The sequence below is a fragment of the Chroicocephalus ridibundus genome, chromosome 19, assembly GCF_963924245.1.
Source record: "Chroicocephalus ridibundus chromosome 19, bChrRid1.1, whole genome shotgun sequence".
NCBI classification, from domain to species: domain Eukaryota; kingdom Metazoa; phylum Chordata; class Aves; order Charadriiformes; family Laridae; genus Chroicocephalus; species Chroicocephalus ridibundus.
The window spans coordinates 1,644,586-1,664,758 of NC_086302.1; the positions used below are offsets into that span (position 1 = coordinate 1,644,586).

Sequence of the window (20,173 nt, forward strand, 5' to 3'; positions counted from 1 at the left end):
TGTGCTTGGAGTTGAGCTTCTCAAAGCATCCATCCCAAACCCACGTGTGTAGCTGAAAAAAAAGCCAGCTCCCTCCCCCAGCTGATACGCTGGGGTGGAGGGGAAGAGGAAGAAACCCTCTTTTTTTCCTGAAAAGAGCAGGTTTTGACTTGAGGAAAGAAATACCATAATTAATATGCAAGCAGAGTACCATCAAGTCAAGGCACACACAATTAGCTGAGCTCTCCCCCCTGCAGCTGCACATGGCCAGCCACAAGCCCAAGGGAGACCGGCCTTCATCTCTCTTCTTTAGGCGACTCCCAAACCCCCCCAGCCTCCCATAGTCTCGCTGTTTCCACTTTTAAAAAGCTTAAAATTTACCTTTTGAACAGGCCGTGGCCAGGTTTTGTTGAACATTGGTGTAAAGCTGCAGTCCTGATAATTCGAGTTCTCCCTGCAGCCACCGCTGCAGGAATGCTGCGTTCACCCCCACCCCCAAGCTGTGAGTCTCTCTTGTATATAAAAGTGTCAACTGACCTGATTCTGCCTCTGCTGAGCCTGGTTCTTTGCACGCTGACGGTCCTTAGCTTTCAGGCAAACACTGTTCTCGCCTGACACTTGCTACAAAGCAGATGGAGTCGGTCCGATTTGGATGAAAGGCTCCAAATCCCCACACACCTGAAGTGAACAACTCGCGCCAGTTAAACAGCGTTCAACACAATCTGTTACGCTCTTTAAAAACAAGATAAGTCAGTTGAGGTTTCACTGCAATATTTTATTTGGGAATTTACATATACACAGGATAAAGCAGACCACAGAAGTCTGACTTCTTGCTCACGCTGATGAGTTCAAGCAGTTGTGTTCTATTGAAGATGAGAAAAGAAATCTGACCCACCCACTTTCTACGCCTAGATTAAAATGTCAAAAGCTAGCCGGGAAAGGGTACCAGGATTACACAGGAACAACAACAAAAAAATATATGAAAAAAGTATAAATTAGGATGTCGTAGTAATTTTAAAAGTGTAAGAAAACTTGCAGTGGGCTCTCAGCCCTTGATAAGTTAACTCTCAGTTAGATTGTTAAAAGTTAAATACATCAATACCACGTATTAGACAGAAAAGCCACTCTGAAGTGCAAGTTTCACATTCCAAACAGCTTGCCCCCACACTGCGCGAGAATCCTGCTTGCTCACGGGGGGAGGGAGAGGGGTCTTCAAAATGACTTTGGTTCCAATGAGGGTTGGCGAGCCAAGCACAGCAAGGCCTCAGCTCCGGAGAACTCCACTCAAGGGAAGAGGTAGCAAGGCTTGCTTGCCCCTGGGCGTGGGTTAAAATCCAGTTCCTCAGCACCAAACAACATTTCCACCCCTCTGGTAACCAAAACCCCTACTAATACTAGATTTTAAGTGGTTCTTAAAAGGGCGGACATTACAGGCCTGTGTTAAGTACAGATTTCCCAAGTTCCTCAGTCCCACCTCTGCTCAGATGCCCAGCAGGGCGTTAAGTGCTACCCAGACGCATCGGTGGGGGTTTGTGCAAGGAGGGGATCCACCCCAGAAGTGTGTGCATTGACTGTGCTAAATACAGGGGAGCTCATGTTCTGGTCACTGAGGTTTCACCGTGTCTGACAGTGAAAAGGCAGAGATGGGTCTCAGTTATGGAAAGAGGCTCAGGCTGGGCAGCCAGCCGGAAAGAAAAAACCCTGAATGTCTCATGGAGCAGTTTTGAAGAACAGAACAGAAGGCAAGAATGGTCACAACGCAAGGGATCATTTCCACATCTGAGTGCTGAGGGACTGATTGCTTCCCTGGGCACCTCCGCCACCCATTGACTGTCCATAGCCCATCATGCCATTAGCTCCATAGAAGTTCATCCCAGCCATCTGCTGGGTCATCTGCAAAGGGGAGAGGAGAGAAGTCAAGGCTATGTCAAGGAGACTGCCAGCCCACAGCAGTCAAAGGTAAAACTCTTGCTCCCCAACACATTACAGGCTTAAGCCAGTTCTTTTAAAGAGTTATGGTGAACAGAAGTCACCGGCTTCTCGGGCGTGTGCCCACCTAGCAAGCTGAGGAATTTTTCATTTTAGCTGCTGTCGCCCTGATGTTTGTTCTCCACCAAGCACTGAGGCCTCTGAACAAGTTACTCCTTTGTGATCCCTCAGTTTGCCTGAGGTGTCAGCAGACCTCACCCAACCCCAGGCGCCAGGCCATAAAAGCACTGAAGTTTTCAGGTACGGGGCTAGATTTAATTGTGTGTGCTTCCCCTGCCCTCCATCCACCTTTGGGTCAGCAGAAGATCACGCCTCACCTGAGCAATGTTCCACTGAAGCTGCTGCGCTGGCTGCACGCCATAGACGGGCTGGGGAACCGCTGCCATGCCAGCTACGTAGCCAGCCTGCTGCGCAGCCATCATCCCGTTGGGGACACCAATGACAGCTGCCTGCACATTACCCACATATCCAGCTGGTATGGCCATGGGAGTCACCATCCCCGCAGCTCCAGGCTGGGCCATCATTCCCACTGATGGGGCCATCATGCCTCCCATCATGCTGCTGGAGGGGGCTACTCCCGGGAAGCTTGTATATGCTGCTGCAGGATACGCCATCTGAGCCGGGGCCATGAACATTGCTCCTGGAAAACGGCAGAGAAGCCATGAAGAGAAGAACTGCTGCACTCGTTGTCAGGGAATGAAACGCTGACCTTCAGATCAGAGACTATCACAACATGCACTTGGCCATGACATCCAGACTAAGCTGCTCATCATGCTACTCACCAGTTCTCCAGAAGGACCACCTGCATTCCCACATCTTTGCTTGTCAGCTGTCAGGACACCCCACCCACTCCGGATTAGCGTACTGCTGTTCCACAGCTCTATTCTGAGATCCATTACCTTGCGCGGGCAGCTGAGGTGTTTGAGAGCCGTACAAGGAGAGGATGGAGTCTTTAGAGAGCTGCTTCTTCCCCACTTCCTCCCCTTTTCCTCCTGGCTCAGGGAAGAGATTCAGGTTTTCGGGAACAGAACCAGCGCTTCCAGATGTCGGCATAGAGCCAGTGACCTGAGACAGAGACAGCACAAGTGCACCAGCTGCATCCAGCACTGGGGGAAGACACATCTCATTCAAGCATCTAACTGGGCTTTGCCAAGCACCGACGTTCCCGACTTACCTTCCTGCAGTCGGAGTTTGATCCCACTGATGCAAAAAGATCGAGATCCTTCTCCAAGCTGCTAGGCCTGCCGTTTGTAACGGTGGCTGTCACAGGAGCATCTGGGGGAGACAAAGCTGCGTGAACACCCACCGCAGGTGGCCGCAGGCTGGGGGGCAGCCTCCTTGCCAATTGAGCAGGTTGCCCATATGCCGCTCAACCCAGTGACCTGACCTGTAACCTACTTCAGCCAGCGCACATTGCCAGCTCTTCGCTCGTCCTTCTGGTGCCAAGAAGGAATTGGCTCAGGACCGAGGAAGCGCACTGCGCCATGTCTGTCCTGTTAACCTGGGACCAGCCAGGAGCCACATGGTGTCTGGAGACCACTAGAGCCGCTCCTGGAACACTACCGGCACAACCGCTGCACCCCCACAAAGGGAAACATAAGGAAAACTGCCTCTGCTGCAGCACTGAGCACTGTGCTTGAGTTGCACTGGAGTAGTTTAAGCAAAACACTCCAGTATTCCTACCAGTTGTTGTTCACCGACATGGAAAATAAGTACTAAAAGCTCGTCAGATTCCCAAGACCAAAGATGGTGCACAGGGTCACTGTAACAAGCGCAGTAAGGCTGGAAAGGCTCTCACCAAGTCCTAGCAAGTCCATCACTGGTTCAGTAGATTTAGGAGAACTTTTTCTAGACTGCTGTGTTTCTTCTTTCTTTTGAGGCTAGGGAAAAAGAACACCAAAAGTCCTGTTCAAATTTTGGGTTTACTCTGATACATTAGAGGCTTTAATGAGACATTAACCCTTAAAATCCCTTTTTCCAGTGGGCATAAGTGCTCCCAAAGCAAAGGGAATTTCAGAGCGAGTATTACATAGTTGTTTTATTGTCCCATTACTTTGGGACCCACTGCTAAATTTAAGCATACTCTAAACTAGGAAACAAGTAGCCGCTCAAGCTGGAAAGCTAAGCGGGGAGTAGCTGGATTCCAATCTGCTCTGCATTGCGAGGCAGAACACGTCTGCTTAGTATCTAGATGAGCAGTAAAAACAAGCCACTACCATTAGCGTGACTCAGTGCACCCACTGCTATGACTGAGGCCAGAAAAAATGCCTCCACATCAAGCTGGACTGCTCTGTTCTGCTTGAGAGAAGTGTTTGCAACTGATCCATGACCATGCCTTTCGGTCTTACCATTTTCACCTTCTCAAAGATGATAGGTTCCAGTTTTCTTTCTGATACTGGCTCATTACTCCTTTTCCATTTGTCATCCTTTTCTTTCTGTAAGGAAAAAAATACAGACATGAGGGTCAAAACTCATGCCATCATACCAAGAGAGAGTTCATACAGAGCTTTAAGTAAAGCTGCTACTAATCTAAAAAGCCTCAAAGAAACAGCTAAAGACTATATTTGAAGCTAGTCCTGCCAAATTTGTGGAAGGGGTTGGACAAGATGGCCTTCAAAGCTCCCCTCCAACTTAAATTCTTTCTACAGAATGACTGAGCGCAATCAGCCTTGGAGAGAGATCAGTCACTAATACAGGAAACATTTAAAGTGCCTGTTTTCATGGAGCCACTGCTTACTCATGAGACAGGCATACACTTATATCTTAACGTGCACTCAAGCTCCTGTAGAAGTGATTAGAAACTAACCCTAAACGCGTTGATGTCAATACTTCGGTCCATGTATTTCTTCTTTTCGTATTTATCCCGAATGAAGCTCTCCACGGCTCTGCAAGCAGCTTGTTAAAGACAAACGATTCAAGAATAGAAGACTTACGTAGTATTATTTGACACGTGGATACAAGGTACAGGCTGTAACTAAACTAATGACTGTTTAAAGAGTATTTCCAGCAGGAACTTTCTTAAAATAATTTACTGTTGGATCCAACTACTTTACCTGCTCAATTTTAGCCCTGGGGTTATTCCAAGCATGATGGTGCTATAAAAGGTATATTAAATCAGGGCTTAAATTCCCAGCGTATTTTCTTCACTGACGTATATTTACTCCAACCATCACTTAAGAGCATACACGTCATTAGCACAAATCACACGGAGGTCAGAGAAATGGATCCTGCACATTCAGAAGCATCTCAGCCACCAGCTTAAGACAGAATTGATGGCAGAGGTGCTCCTGCCTGTCTTTAGGTTTACATCACTATACTCCTGTTGCACTCTGCATCCAGAAACCCTCCCGTACGATTCCAGTTACAGCTTAATTTTTCAGAAGTGTTAAACCTTTTTATCTGTCTCCACTGAGACTTCTAAACGCTCAGTGCTTTTGAAAGTGACCCCTCCTATTTGCCCCAGACTCTAACACGCATCTCATGCAATAGCTTCAGGTCGTAACATTCGTGTTCCGGTTCTCCACCCTCAGAGCTCAGAAGGGATCTTTTTAGCTCTCTTCCGCTTCCTTCCGTAAGCGAGCAGCCCGCGGGTGAAGCAATGCTCAGGGGGTGCCTAGCTAGGAACTCATTCTCACAGCTGACGCCCAGGCACACGAAGTTAAGCCTCCTATGCAAGGAGTGCAGCTACAAAGCGACAAGATGAAAAGGCTCCATGTTTCCCCAGCAGCAAAGGAAGAAAGGATGCTGATCTGTCTGAGGTCGCCTGAAGTTCTCTGGCAGGTAGGCTTCATAAAGACGATTTGCTTTTCCGTTTCCCATCTCTTGCATGCACTGCAATTCAAAAGAATCCTTGAACCCTTTGTTTCACAGGCATTAAAGCTCTTATACATACTAGCATGACTGACTACAAGCAAAAGCCTCTCTGTGTGGACCAGAAGGCACGTGTAGACTTTTGAAGTCTGTTCTGTACCTGGAAGCCACTCCTCAGGCTTTTGGTGCAAGCCTACTAGCTGGGAATCCCTGATGCAGTTGCTATGATCCCCCCTCGCACAATTAGCCAACCCTAAGCACCACAGCACAATATGTATTCAAAGACAAGAAAAATATCACATTAGCAGCCTAAAGTCACTCTGGAAGTTGAGAATTTGTCTTCTGGGAACCTCAAGGAGAGGAGGTGGGCAGCAGCTCCAGACACCAGCAGCCTTTGGCAGTTTACAGAAGCTTGCAGCGTTTGTCTTCACCCTCTGATGTTTGCTGAGCCTGAAATCATGACATTTTCCCTCCCAATCTAATCTCACTTGGTATCTTCTTCCTGCTTCACTTCCCACGTCTTTGGCCTATTCAGACTTTGTTTATCGCCCAGCTTACCCATCCCCGCCAACAGAACGCCACTGTTCGTGTTTCACTCATTACCTGTATCTGTTCTTGTGTCCACTGGTCGAGATTGACAGATTTTACCCTGGATATATGAACTCCCAGGTTCCTGTGGATCCCAGCACAACGAATACAGATGAATACACCGATATTCCAGGACGCCCATCGTGGCCCTGCAAAGAGACACAAGTGTTTCACACCAGCACGTCAAGCTGTAGTTGCCTTTAGCAACTGAGAAACTGTACCAAGTGAACTGGGACCGAGGCGTTTACATTTTCATCCAGATTAGAAACTGCGTTAGACATCAGCAGGACATTTGAAGATTGTCTCCCAATGCTTATACTCAGAGCTAGTATTTTACTGACTCCCTCTTCCGTTTTGAGGGCTCTACACAACTCTAAGGGGAGGAGGGAAGAAAACAGGCATTCAGACCACCCAAGGCACTACAAAACCCCAATTTCTTCTTGCTTAAACTGATGCAACAGTCATGTCAGTGTAAGTCTGTGTTCCTGCTTTAGCAATGGAGAACTTTTCTCAGGTAACCCTACTGCAGTGGGATCAGCTCCAGAATATTCACTACTGCTCTCGGAAAGGCAGTATAAAATAGCCAGCGTCTGACAGACAGACTGTATCATCAAGTCTTCTGAGAGGCTCATGCAGGGAGCTACGGCTGAGGCAGGAGAGCAGGACAAAGCCCAGTACGCTGGCCACCAAAAAGCCACAGAGCCAGGGGCAGGACCCCGGGTTGCAATCCTGGCAGGAGGCTGATGATCAGTTCACTCCGCAGTTTCTACAGCTCTCATCAGATTCGTGGTTTGCATGCGGCTTTCAGACAGGCAGGAGAGCTCCAAGGGGCAGAAGGGAGATCATGCCAGGGGAAAAAAAACCACAAGGGAAAGATTGACAAGCTTAGTTTTACTCACTGCAAACAGTTCTCTGAAGGAAACCCAGCAATGCATCACCCGGGGGAGGGCAGAGGACCACAGGCACTCCCACCCCTCCCAGCCAGGGCCAGCAGACCCTGGCCATCGAAACCCTCAGTCCCGCCGAAGGAATACCAGCTTCGGAAGTAGTTCTCTGCAGTGCAAGACAAGCAGGTTTTCAAACTAAATCATCTGGCTGGAGCTGCCAGCCAGCCACACAGTCACTGCGGCCAGCTTCCATCCTGGGCTGGATGTCACCATCCACAGGTAACCGGCCAAACAGCCACAGCAAAGCCACATCCTGAATGAGGGACCCAATAAACTGTACCAGCACTTTTTATAGGGATTGCAGGCATTATTGCAGATGAAGAGTTATTCTGCCTTTTCTTGCCATAGTTAAAATAGCAAGCATCAAAGCTAATGAGACTGAGGTGGGAGGGGGAAGAGGGGGAAAGTGTAATTTCAGAGCCCTAAAAAAGCAGCACTGTATTTGACTCTCCTGGATGTGCTAGATGGCTGTTAACAGTTTAATTCCTATTTAGCGGAAAAGCCTAGAGTATCCTGAGGGATTTGGTGCTGCTGAGTGCAATCAACGGCTCATGGTCCCTTCCAGGGCAAAGGCGTGCAACCTCTAACTCACCCCCAGTACCTATTCCAGCTAACTCAGGTTATGATTAAAAAAAATAATCTCTTAAGGCTTCTGGCCTGGCCTGCCATTGCTTTCTGCTTTTTCAGAGAATCATACCCAATTAATGAAGCTGATGAAAGTCACTTCCCAGCAGCTTAGGCACAGCTCTCGGCGAAGACCTGAGCAGAAGCACACTCCTGCCTATACCTCAGTTCCTTTGTTGTACTTACCAAAACAGGACCGAATGCAGCAAAGCGGGGGCCCATACTTTTAGCAGCACCTAAGTATGCCAGGCACAAAATAAGGCATGGAAATAAAAGGCTTCTTCAATGTTACACCTGTAGCACGCCAAGGTGAAGCCAGGAACCCTGATGCTTCATTTGATTTATTTGTGGAGCTCTCTCCCAGATACACACTGAAAGCTATAACGTGAGACCGCCGTCAGGATTAAGCATGAGATTCAAGGTTAGATTTAAACTCTAGATATATTTAGCCTTTATAGGACTAAAAGGATTAATAGTCAGCTAGATACTACATCAGGGCTGTAGTAATCAGCTCACCGGTTTGTCACATGTGCTCGCTCGAGCCACTGCATCCTCCTACCCCGCGATGCCACACGAGAGGATGATTCAGTGGTACAGCCTGTTATGCCCACCCTGCCTTCGCCCTACTTCATTTGTGATGCAGGATCTGAAATAGCAAGGGCTGAGTACAGGAATAACAGCTGACGGTTGCTGCAACTTGTAGGTCCCAGCTCTGGAAGACCCTAGTACTGGAAGAGCTTCATTGTGCCAGTGACTGTCTTAAAGAAATAAATATGTAGGCTTTCAGAAATCCTCCTAGCAGCTAGCATTTGGCTTGGTGATAAACACCTATTATACAACCAGGGGTAGTTCTCTTTACTGATGCTTATTTCAGCCAGGGTTTAGGCCTACCTGCAGTGCCAATAAATGCCATAAGGCTTTAGGTGTACCGACTAGAGGAAATACCAGAAGTACGGGGCTGTGAGGTCATTTTTGCCTGAAGCCAGGAGGAAGAGGGTGAACCCAGAAGTTCAGCAGTCTGCTCTGACACGGCGGTGACTCCAGAGCCACAGGAGCAGGATGTTTGGGTGGTTCTCTGGAAATGCTGCCCAAAGTCTGCAGCCAGCTCTGTGGTTCTGCACGGCGTGTCAACTTGAACTCTAGATCCGAGGGCCCCAGGCTTTTGGAGATAACCAGCAATTTCTTTAGCCTAGTTACACAGCCCTGTATTCTAGCAACACTGTGATTTAAAAAAAAAAAAAAGAGAGGAACAAGGTAACAGCTACATCCCTCGAGAGTGGAAAAGTTACTTTAAGATAAGCAGCTGCGGAAGAGACCCCCTTGCCTCAACGGCAGCTGAGCCCTCAAAGGCTGACACGGGAGGGCTCGGAAAACGGGGAAAGAAGAGCCAGGGCCGAGCGGAGCAGCAGCCTGTTGGCAGCACTGTCAGGGAAGTGAAGTGTGTCCCGCTGAATCAAACTCCAAATAACTCCATGCTCATTAAAATTATCATTTTTACCATTTCACTTCTTATAAAGCACTTAGTTCTGTGGGCAAGGGGGGGATGGGGTTTGATGGAAATGTAAACAAGCTCCCCACTTCCCTCTTTTCAGGCCACGGTGACGGAGCTTGCGCTAGAAATCACACGGGGGAAGTGCCCATAAATATCTGGCTGGGGAGAACATTGTACAGTCATTTCCCCTCAATTTCACATGCCATTTTCAAGGTGACTGACTTGCAGAAAGCTCCAGGTGGTATTTACAGACACAAGTTTGGTCACATGCTGCAGCATCTAACTTCCCAAAAACTAAACCGAGCTGAAGACTGCACAGAAGCTCCAGCGACGGAGCATTGGCAGAAGTGGTAAAACACCTTAGTAGAAGTTAGGGCACAATTTTTTCAGAGAAAAAATGTTTTTATGTCGGAAAGTCACTTTAGAGAACAACACAGCAGCGTTTATCGGCATTGCCAGCGCCGCCATGGAGCGCTATCATCCCTCGCAGCCTCTGCGCACACCCCGACACTCACCACTAATTGCTCGCGCGAGGGCAGGGCACGCCACGGGGAGCACTTCACCCGCCGGGTTCAGTCAATCCCGGACACTTAAGATGCCAAAGGTTTTAGGACAAGGCTAAGAGAAACACTTAGCTTGTTAAACCACTAGAAAGAAACATGAAAGAAATTGGTCCTCGCATGAATACTCCCGCTAATGCTATAAAAATAGTTCCCCCGAGGCTGGCATCCTCGCAGCCACCAGATGGCTTCAGAGCTTACGGCCCAAATGAAAACTCGTTCCCATATGCAGCGCTGGGAGTTTGCTGCAATGACAACCAGTATCAGACACGCAAGCCTGATGCTGCAGTCACTTTTGTTTCAGCATTACGGCTCATTCTAACAGCTATGGGAAGCAAGTTACTTGGCACCAACTCGGGCTGGGCATTGCTCGTTCCGTTCTGATTAAGCCTGCCATGCCCCTGTACATCACCTCATACGTGCACAAATCCTTCCTGGAGAAGGCCAACCATCTGCAGGTGAACACGAGATTAAAAAAAAAAGTCAGTTTTGAGTAAGAGTCAAAGCTTATTTAAGAGCCCAGCTATACGCTCAGTTCTGGCACAATATTAAGGCCAGCTCAGACCACCTCGGGACATACTCCTCGCCTGGCAGTGGTTGCAGGAAGATCTCAAGCTTAAAAGCATCTCCTGCTCAGTCAGTTTTCATTTTAGAAAGCTGCACTGAATACTCGAGTGCATTGCTAAGCGAGGATGCGTCCCCACCTAGGAGACTAGAGAGCTACGTGCGAGCAACTCGGGTGCCTGGCCGGTGCTTCCGTGAGACAGTATCACCACCTGTTTTCTACCCCAGCCTGTCCAAATAAACCCCGCATCCCAAGCTGGTCATACCAGCTTAAGTTAGAATCATTAATGCCTACAAGGACTGCCTGAATGATCCGCCCTTACTGAAGAGGTTCTCGGTTCCCTCTAAAATCCCAGCGCAGCCTGGCTAGTCCCCATCATGTCTTAGTCACTTGCTGAAAGCTCACACCCTTGAGTGGTTTTAATCAAGGAATCCCAAGGGGATTCACTCCTCACCCTTTATTCAGGCATTAGATTTTGGCTCAAGCTACCCATGCAGGTTTCTTTGGTAATAACCCTCCAGAAGGCGTTTAAAAATAAAACAGAAGTTGGCTGCAAAGCCATCGCTCTTTTGAGAAGGGGGGGGGGGGGGTCAGGAAAAAAATAGATGCTTTCATAGGCAGGAAGGAGAGAACATCGCTATTCAAAGCCTAATGAAATATTCTTAGTGCAAACAATCATTCGACTCGCGGGCTCCCTGCCTGCAAGCGCTCCAGCAAAAGCCCAGCTGTAGCAGGGAGAAGCGCCTGCCCAGCCCATTGATCCCAGTTAACACTGCTGCGTGTGTTGGGCTACGGCGGCGTACAACCAGCCCCTCTCAGCGCTCCCAGGGGAGGTGGATGTGGGAAATTCGCCTGGGAGTGGGATAATCCCTGCGAGATGACAGTCACATCCTCTCGGACAAGCCTTCACCAGTACTTGGAAATTTCTCATCGAGACAAAGTTGAAAAGCCCTACTTTTTTGCAGAGCCAAATGAGGAAACAGCCAAGTATCCAAGAGCTTCCTCTGACTTGTGGTTTCGTTATTCTGGAAAGGGATTGCTTAATGACTTACTGAAATTCATTCCGCTCATAGAAAAGCTATGACAAAGGCTGTCTTACAAAACAACTTCCTCTGCTCTTTACTGTAGATGTCTGTTCTACAGTCAAGTGTTCAGATTAGTTTGGGGAAACAAGGTAAACTCCGCAAGTGGGTAAAAAGCACGGTTAAACTTGACTTCAAGATCTCTAAATTACGCTATTTAATTATTAACACAGCCTAGTTAGTTACTGGCCTGAGCGTGCATCCTGATGCAGGGTTCATGGACCTATCTGAGATTTGTGAAGGCTGACACCTGCCGTACCTCCAGGTTTCGTACCAGATAAGCTATTTGTGTAGTTTTTGGGAAGCCATTGGAACCCAGTGAAACAGGGATGCTAAAGCCAAAAACTCTGTACCAAGGGAGGTTGGTAGGGATATATATCTACTCAAGCAGTTTAGTAGTTCAAAAATTCAACTTTATGCCATCATTTTAAAGAGGAAAGGGCTGTTTTCAGGGTTTTTCTTCATCTTGTTTTTTTTTTTTCCAGTAGAAGATTGCTGCAGTAGTTATAGGCTTTAACCACTCTTTGCAGGAAAAAGGAAGAGCCAGAGGCATCTAAGGAGGCTGAGAATATTGCTTCCAACAACAGCTTGGAGTTTGCCTTAAAAATCTTCTTGGTTGTATTAGCAGCAACCAGTATACTCGCTCCTTCCCCAAACCATGGTGTTGGCTACAGGTACCTTACTGGCCAAGTCAGATCAAACTGACTGGTGCCGGCTCTGTTTCCTCTCAGGAACAGGCTTTGAATCTTCTACAGTTTACCAGAAACACATAATATTTGAGTGCCCGGTGGCCTTGAACGCAGCCACACAGCAGCACTTGATCTAGCTTTGCGTAGCAGTGAGCTTGCAGAAGCAGCCTTCAGTGCTCATCTTATCATCGTTACCATCTTGTTCTTTGAACACGTGCTGTGATGATACAAATGCAGATGGAGCAAGGTGGAGGAAATTAAAATCGATGCTGTGAACAGCAGGGCAGGTCCTTCCTGTTGTTCAAGAAAGTGATGTTTATTACTTCAGTAAATAAACACGAAAGCAACAATTTCAAGCAGGTGCTATAATAAGAATCCATGCAAGAGGACTGGTTAACATTACCAATACTGATGACCACAATGCCTAAAAATAGATAAATTCGGCCAAGTTCCATGATGCATGTATTCCTGCATAGCAAGAGTCCCAGCAGCTAGATGCTCAATATCAGAGATCAGGATTTCATAGTGTTCCAGCGACGAGATAACAGATGTCCAAGCACTAGATTTTAGCCAAAACTACACATGAGTCAGTCCTAGAAGTTGCTAGGGTAAAGGCAACAGATTTCAAGGAGGCCTGAATTTCCATGAAATGCAAAAAAACTAGGTAAACACCATCCCTATGCCCAACCCGCACATAGAGCAGCAGGATGGAAACTCACACTATCACTACCATTTCACCCCACCAAAATTCAACTTAGAATTTCTCCACCAAACTCCTTACAAGACATCTGCTCACCCAGCTTTAATTCCTCACTGCATTTTGGAAATATTTAGACCCTATCTTCCAATCTCAATTGAGTTGTGGAGAGAAGTAGAAGTCACTAAGTCCTTAAAATAGCTCCTAACAGAGGAGGGGTCTGAGCTCCTGGGCCACTTTCTGCTTGGTTGACAATCCCTTCGATATCTAGAGCTAGACATGAACTACTTTTCACTGTCAAAGTTACCAAAAAGGACTTGACATTCATAAGGAAAGGGCATAACCTGGCCAGTAAGGAATGGCATGTTTTGCCAAAAATAGAGGTAAGCAGTTTAACGAGGCACTGAAGGTCCAATGATAGCACAGGTAACCAGCTTTGCAGTCAGAGGAAGCTTTGCTCTAAGAGAGTTTCTCTTAAAAACTCAAACTTTTCCTGTCCTAGATTTCCCAGGACACACAAAGTAATCACTATTCTGGATCAACCTGGAGGAGACCAAAGCTATTCTTGATTCTCTAGTTGGTTTTGATAACCTACTTGCATTTTGCAAGATGAATTACCTTTAAACGGCAGAGGCATTTTCTGAAGAGGCTGGCACACAAGTTCCTGAGCATGTTTGAAACCTTATGTAATTCATCTGGCAGTTACTATAGGAACAAACTTTTACTAGAAGTTACAGCTATGCTCTGAGAATCACACGGCATTTTTTGGACCCTTGATGTACACCCTCTGCTATACAGCCACTCACCACGCAGGCTCTCCGTGTCCCAGGTGGGTCTGTACAGCTGGTAGAGAAGAACAAGGCTGTTCGAGCTGACATGGTTTGCCGAGATGCCCTCCGCTTGGAGGATTATCTTTGTTATCTATTTCTGGCAGATGTAGAGACACGTACATCCCTGTATGACTCAGAGCTCTGCGCATCTTTTCTTAAAGGGTATCTTCCTACAACTCTCCTAAGCACAAACCAATTCCAGAGCAAGTCCCCACTGGAAAGGCTGATGCTTTTTTTCCTTGCTTGGTGGCTGGAATGGGAAGTTAAAACTTCCTTCGAGCAGGTGTACGTAGGGCCAGGCTCACAGCTGGACAGAGCTGCGCTCCTCCCAGCCAGTCGTACACCATGGCGGTGCTGCTCAGACAAAGATCACTGTGGGATAAAGCCAGTCTCACAAAGTTAATTTCTGAACACTTATTTGCACTCGCTTGAAATTAATGCCACCTTGTGCACAAGGCTATTCCTTCCAGAGCTGACTTTAGAAGAGAAGGACAGTTAGAAGCAGAAGAGAAAACGTAGTGCTCATTAAGATAACTGCAGATATTGTGACTGCAGCTCAGAATCAAAGTGAGTACACAAGCACATACGCACCCCCTCCGGTAAGCTTCCATTACATAAGACTGAGCTTTCTCCTAATACAAGATTTTCTAAGGCATGCTGAGAAGCTTTAGTGCTACCACTTTGGTTTTTGAAGCCCACTGCAGGCAAACAGTACGCACCACTACCCACTGCTCAGCTTTCCCATAATGATCATTTCTTCATCTCATGCAGTTGTTCCAGGCAGCTATTTAAAAAGTTACTCTTCATATTGCTTTTACTGAAAAGGAAATTCAGCTGCGATTCAATAGTCTGCTGATGGAGGAGTTGAGTCACAACGGATTTTCATTGAATATTAGCAACATGTTTTATATTAATACTAGTTTGGCTGGACTGAACCAGCTGTAATAAGCCAACTCCCCCATTCCACTGGAAGTCATCGTTCCTTAACTGCACCTACTCTAACCCCAAGCTTTTTATCCTGCTCTTCCTGCTTCCCACCCAGTATTTAACCACCTCTTAACAGGTATTTTCAAAGTTCTACCCCTCTTTCAGAAAAGACTGCTGGACGAATTAGATCTGGGCTTGTGTTGGGGATCAAGTAGTTTCCCATCTAAGCACTAAAGTTACAAGAAGGGGTTGATTTCGGCATGGAACCCACAGTTCTCACGAGACAAAGGACGAAGGGAAGAATCAGACAAACCAGGAGGAGCACAGGGCAACCTTAACTGATGGACAGAGCAGTCCTCGCTGGTGCTCCCTGTGGAGGAACCTGCCGTTCCGACGTCAACGAAACTGGATCCAAGGAGCCTGTTGGATAGATAGGACTGGAAGAGCAGAGGGGAAGAGTTTGGGAGGAGGAGAGAATCAAATAGAATTAGCTGTATGTTACACAAGTTGAGTACAGAGCTTCAGAGTCAGAAATGCAGAGAACCCCGTCAATGCAAGTGTTACTCAACACAAGGCATCTTCCATTTATTGGAAGGCATCTGAACCCTTAGGTCAAGCCCAGCTTGCACAGATTACACCACATCCCTCCTTCATCTACGTTGCAATTGCAGCCTCCAGACTCATTCTGATGCTCAGCAGCGTATCTTCTGACAGACACTCAATACGGTCAGGCTGCTCCACAGTCGTGTTATCTTACACACACACAAAACCACGACAGCAACACAGCTGCCCTCAGAAGGCCCTCTGCCATGAAGAATGCACTGGTAGAAGAGATCCCGATCTCACTCATCAACAGCTGCTCTTTTAAGGCGTTTTGTTCAAGTGATTCATACAGCAACGGCCTTCAAAAAGAGGATTATGATAATTCACCACTCCAGCTTTTAGCCAAGACAGCCGCGACCACCTCAGCTACACTGGGCAGTCCCGAGGGGAGAGCTGCATGGCTGCAGGTGGAGCAGTGCTGCGAGGACTCCACACCGGAGTGTTGCTTTTGATCATTGATATTAGTATCGTGACAGCATTCAGAGCTGCACGTGAAAACCACTGAGTAACCTTCGATAGCACTTGCAAGCGGAAATCCGCTGTTCTGTTTGTGCCTGACACTGCTAGATTATGTCCTGAAAGGCTGCCACTGAGCTGCCGAGTCCTGTTCTGATCAGGTAGTGAAGAGACCCCTCTCACACACACGTGAGTTTTCACTCCTAAGCCCCACTGCCAGAAAGCCACGCTCTGCTTTGGCGCAGGAGGTACTACTCACTGCCTGTCCACCCGCCTTTGCTCAGATCACCCCGTTTACCCATGGTTACTTTGGACAGAAAGTTTGCAATGCAAAGAGGAAGAAGAAGGCGCGAGATCTCGCCCAGCTTCCTCCAAAACAAGAGCCTCTAACCACAGCAGTGTTTATTGTTGCAGAAGCAAAAACCACCCTGAGCTCTCTTTCCTGGTTTCCTTGTCTTTTTTTCCCCCCTCCAACCCCTTATACCCAGGACATTAATGGCTTGCCTAGGCAAGCCATCAGACTCATGCTTCTGCATTTTTCCTTTCAGGCTCATCTGTGTAGCTCTTACAGAAAAGTTATGCAGAGAAACCACGTGAAGCCATCGTTGTCTTCAACAGCTTGTTGGAAGAAAAGCCTTGGGAAGGGTGATGGGCCCTGCTGAAGTCACTTGAATCCCAGACATAGGGGGGGAAGGAGAGTATATGGGAGAAACTAGTTTCCCCTCCTTATCACACTTAAAGACGCAAGTTGGACTAGGAACCACTTGTATGCACTGCCTGATGGAAAGCAAGTAATAAGAACATCACAGAAGATGATCTTCTCTCTAAGCAATCACTTTGATGAGGGCACAAGAGATGGAAGATGCCCAACTGTTCACCAGCACGGCACAGCAAACAGTGTGCTTGCTATACTGGTCCCAGAGCACCGGGCCCAACCAGTAGCCAGCATCAGAGAGCTGATGTTGCTGAAAACCAGACTTTTACCCCAAGGCTGTGAGTTTCGGCAGAGCACAAAACCAAGTGGGCACATACTAGCACTGCAGCTCACACTAACAGGTACTGAGATCTCGTTTAGTTCTGTGTATAGAAGTGGAAAAAATACAGTAATGAAACCCGGCAAGTAGTTAGGTCATTGGGAACAGGCATAATGGAAGTGTGGGTGGCAACTGAACAGTCTCTGCCTATGTGTCATGGTAGCTTTGAAACGCTCCGATCAAGCAGCAAACCACTACAAAATTCAGTAACTTCAGCATAAAAACAGATGGTCAAAAGCCAGTGTTTTATTGTAAAAGTATTTTGCTAGGTGCTGTATGAGCCGCTAGGCTCTCACTCTGCCCTCAGTTTTGTTGAAACTCATGCAAAAATCCTTATGATCTTGAACATGAGCTGCCAAAGGAGGGAGCTGGCGTAAGGAACATCACCTGCCACCACCAATCAGTGGTTGGTGACCAGATTTCAGCTGTGACCTTGGCACAGCTGAATAAGAACAATATACTTGTGTATATTTTATTATTCTTAATGTATCTCAACTAGTGTAGCTAGACTAGCCGTTGGGTAAAACCAGAGCAAGTCAGCTGTACAGCAAAGCGGCTTTTCTTTCAGGTAGCACTGGAAATGCTGAGGGAAGCCATCTGGAGGTAGCAAATACCACGTGGCCGCTCATTAGCACACACTTGCACAGAGTTTTAGTTATTAAGAAGCCATATATCAAATGAAATGTGCTCTTTACTCTGCACTAGTGCACCTGGGGTTCACATCCATACGCAAAGCAGAACATTGCAGTTACTTTCAGCAGCGGTAAGGACATCGGGCCTGCCTTGCCATCGCTGCAAACCAGCACCAGTGCCATGCTGGGAGAACACCACATCAAGCGCCAATAACCGAAACGCAGCCCAATACAATGCTTTGACTTGCACCAACTCCCAGTCAGACACCTGGCTGGAGAACTCACTGCATCTACACCTCCTGTGGCCACGATCTCCATATGTTGCCCTCAGGAATGAGATTTCACATGTCCATGAATCTCATTAGTATAGTGGATAATTATTTTGCCAGATAACTCTGTACAAGAGACACCTAACTCTTCATGACTGATGCAACCTACCTGTCTGCCCAGACACAAGCAGCTTCCAGCTTTAGTGACTGAACTGTACGCTTTGATTTTTATACATAATTAACTGGAATACTGCATTCCCAGGATGTACTATGAAGGAGAAGCTAGTCACATCAAACCAAGTAACCTGGAACTGTTATGAGAATTTGCTTCTGTGTTGTGTACACTACTGTCTCATGCCTCAAAACACAAGATAAGACAGCTATTTTTGCCCTTGGCGCTGGCACTAGGTGCCAAGAGATAAGGGATTTGCAAGCGAGAGGAACATTCTGCTCTCTGCCAACACCACCATGTTCAACCTACATGGTCAACCAAAGCCAGGTGTGAAACACATCTCAAAACACACCATCTCCAAGATAAGACAGGTTGTTACAACGCGGTTATGAGGCTTTAGGGGTCCTCTCAGAGCAGCACTGAAAACAAACCTTAATAGCAAGATTTTTTTATGTTGTTCAGCGGTGCTCTCTGCAGTTTTTAGAGGTCATACTGAGGTCACTACGTCTCCCACTTACAGATGGACATAGAAAGACAGCCCCTACTTCCTTTGCTGCAACAATTGGCAAACAAGCCTCAAGTTCAGATCTCCAAATCATTACAACAGCTCATTAAAATAGGATTTTAGGTAGGCATGGGCATAACCTCAACCCTTTTGCTACAGGAAAGCGAAGCATTTCACAGTAGCTAACTACAGAAAGGCACCTGCATCACCACTGAACAAGTAACAGTTGCTTTAGTCATTTGTCTTCTAGAATTCAGACATTTACATCCGGCTTCCTCTCTACCCCATTCCACTCCTTTCTAAGAAAAATAAGGAACACAACATGCCTTGAAATCAATATTAAGTGGAAAAGGAAGCACAGGACTAAATATGAAATTCCTTCAGTGGTATTTGGCTCCAGGGCTAGGTTACAATTCCTTCCTTTTCCTTACACGCTGCACTTCGAGTACTGCTCCTATCTGATGCCTAAGGATGATCTGCTGCTCACGTTACAGCTCTGATTTACAGGATATTACTCCTCAGCTGGAATGCCCTCCAAAATTACGCAACACCAGCTTTCCAGGCTCCTCCTAGTGCAAGACTTCTCCAGAAGAGCAGTTCCCACAGGCGATTAAGTGTTTTCACACTGACATTTGAGGTCAAGCCCCAGCGTACTCCAAGAGCCGATGAGTTTCCATAAGCCGATCTCCGGGGGTTTCCTACTCAAGAGCTGCAGAAGCTGGGTTACAGAGGCTGCAGGAGGAGGTCTTCTGACAGGAGCACCGCCAGCCCAGACTGCCACCACCACCAAGGAATTAAATTCTGCTGAAGCCAAATTTTGTGGGATTTTTTCCCATTTTTTTCAAGCACCAACTAAACCAACAGGGAAACCACCTACAAACCCTCAAACCGCCCCCGCCCGGCAGCGGCACCGCTAGCCCTGCCCGCGGCCGGAGCTCTCCCTGCCCGCTCACGGGGGACGCTGGAGCGCAGAGCTGCGCCCCCCACTCCCGTCCCGGGCCCAGCCGGGCCTGTCCTCCCGGAGGAGTCGTCCCTCCTCCCACCGCTGCGGCGGCCCCCGGGGAGAGGGGACATCGTAGGACCCCCGAGAGCCCACTGTCAGCAAGCGGCGGGGGGGCAGCGCCCCGCCACACGCCGGCACCGAGAGGGGGACAACCGCGCCGGCCCGCTCCCCCCAAGGCCCCGCCGCCCCCTCAACCGGCGCGGCCCGCGGGGAGGCCGCCGGTACCTTTGGCTTGGCAGTCGGCGCAGTACTTGTTCTCCTCCTCCACCAGCAGGCTGGCCAGCACCGCCTGGTACCGGTCCACGTCGCGGACCGACTTGCCCGTCATGGCGCGGCCGGCGCAGCCCGCCCGCGGGTCACGGCGCCGCCGTCCCGGGCACCCGCCGCTTCCTGCTTCCGGCCGGCGGCGGGGGCGGGGCCACCAGGGGGAGGAGCCAATAGGTGGCCGTGCGCGGGCTTTAAGGCCTTCCCCCGGCCGCTCCCCCTAAGCCGTTGATTCGCTGCGGCGCGGCCAGCGCCCGCGGGAGCCAATCGGAGGAGGCGGGGCGGTGGCGGGGGAGGCATGAATGGGCAGGGTCACGTGACGGGCTGGGCCGGGGGCGTGGGGCCGCGGGGGGGGGCTGCGAGGGGGCGGGGCTGGACGGGGCTGCGGGGACTGAGGGGTTTGGGGGGCTGGCTGGGGGTTTTGAGGGGGCTGCGGGGCTTGGAGGGGCTGGGTGG

General features: G+C 48.5%; 1 protein-coding gene across 1 annotated transcript; it reads right to left on the minus strand.

Annotated features, from left to right (window-relative positions):
• Positions 1-733: 733 nt before the first annotated feature.
• On the minus strand, positions 734-19,869 carry SMAP2 (small ArfGAP2). Its single transcript, XM_063355964.1, has 10 exons — positions 19,679-19,869; positions 6,382-6,515; positions 5,714-5,799; positions 4,775-4,853; positions 4,317-4,403; positions 3,767-3,848; positions 3,143-3,243; positions 2,868-3,033; positions 2,286-2,608; positions 734-1,872 (listed from the first exon to the last, which is right to left on the minus strand). The coding sequence occupies exons 1-10, from the start codon at positions 19,779-19,781 to the stop codon at positions 1,747-1,749; spliced, it is 1,287 nt and encodes a 428-aa protein (XP_063212034.1). The 5' UTR covers positions 19,782-19,869; the 3' UTR covers positions 734-1,746.
• Between the last annotated feature and the right edge of the window lie 304 nt (positions 19,870-20,173).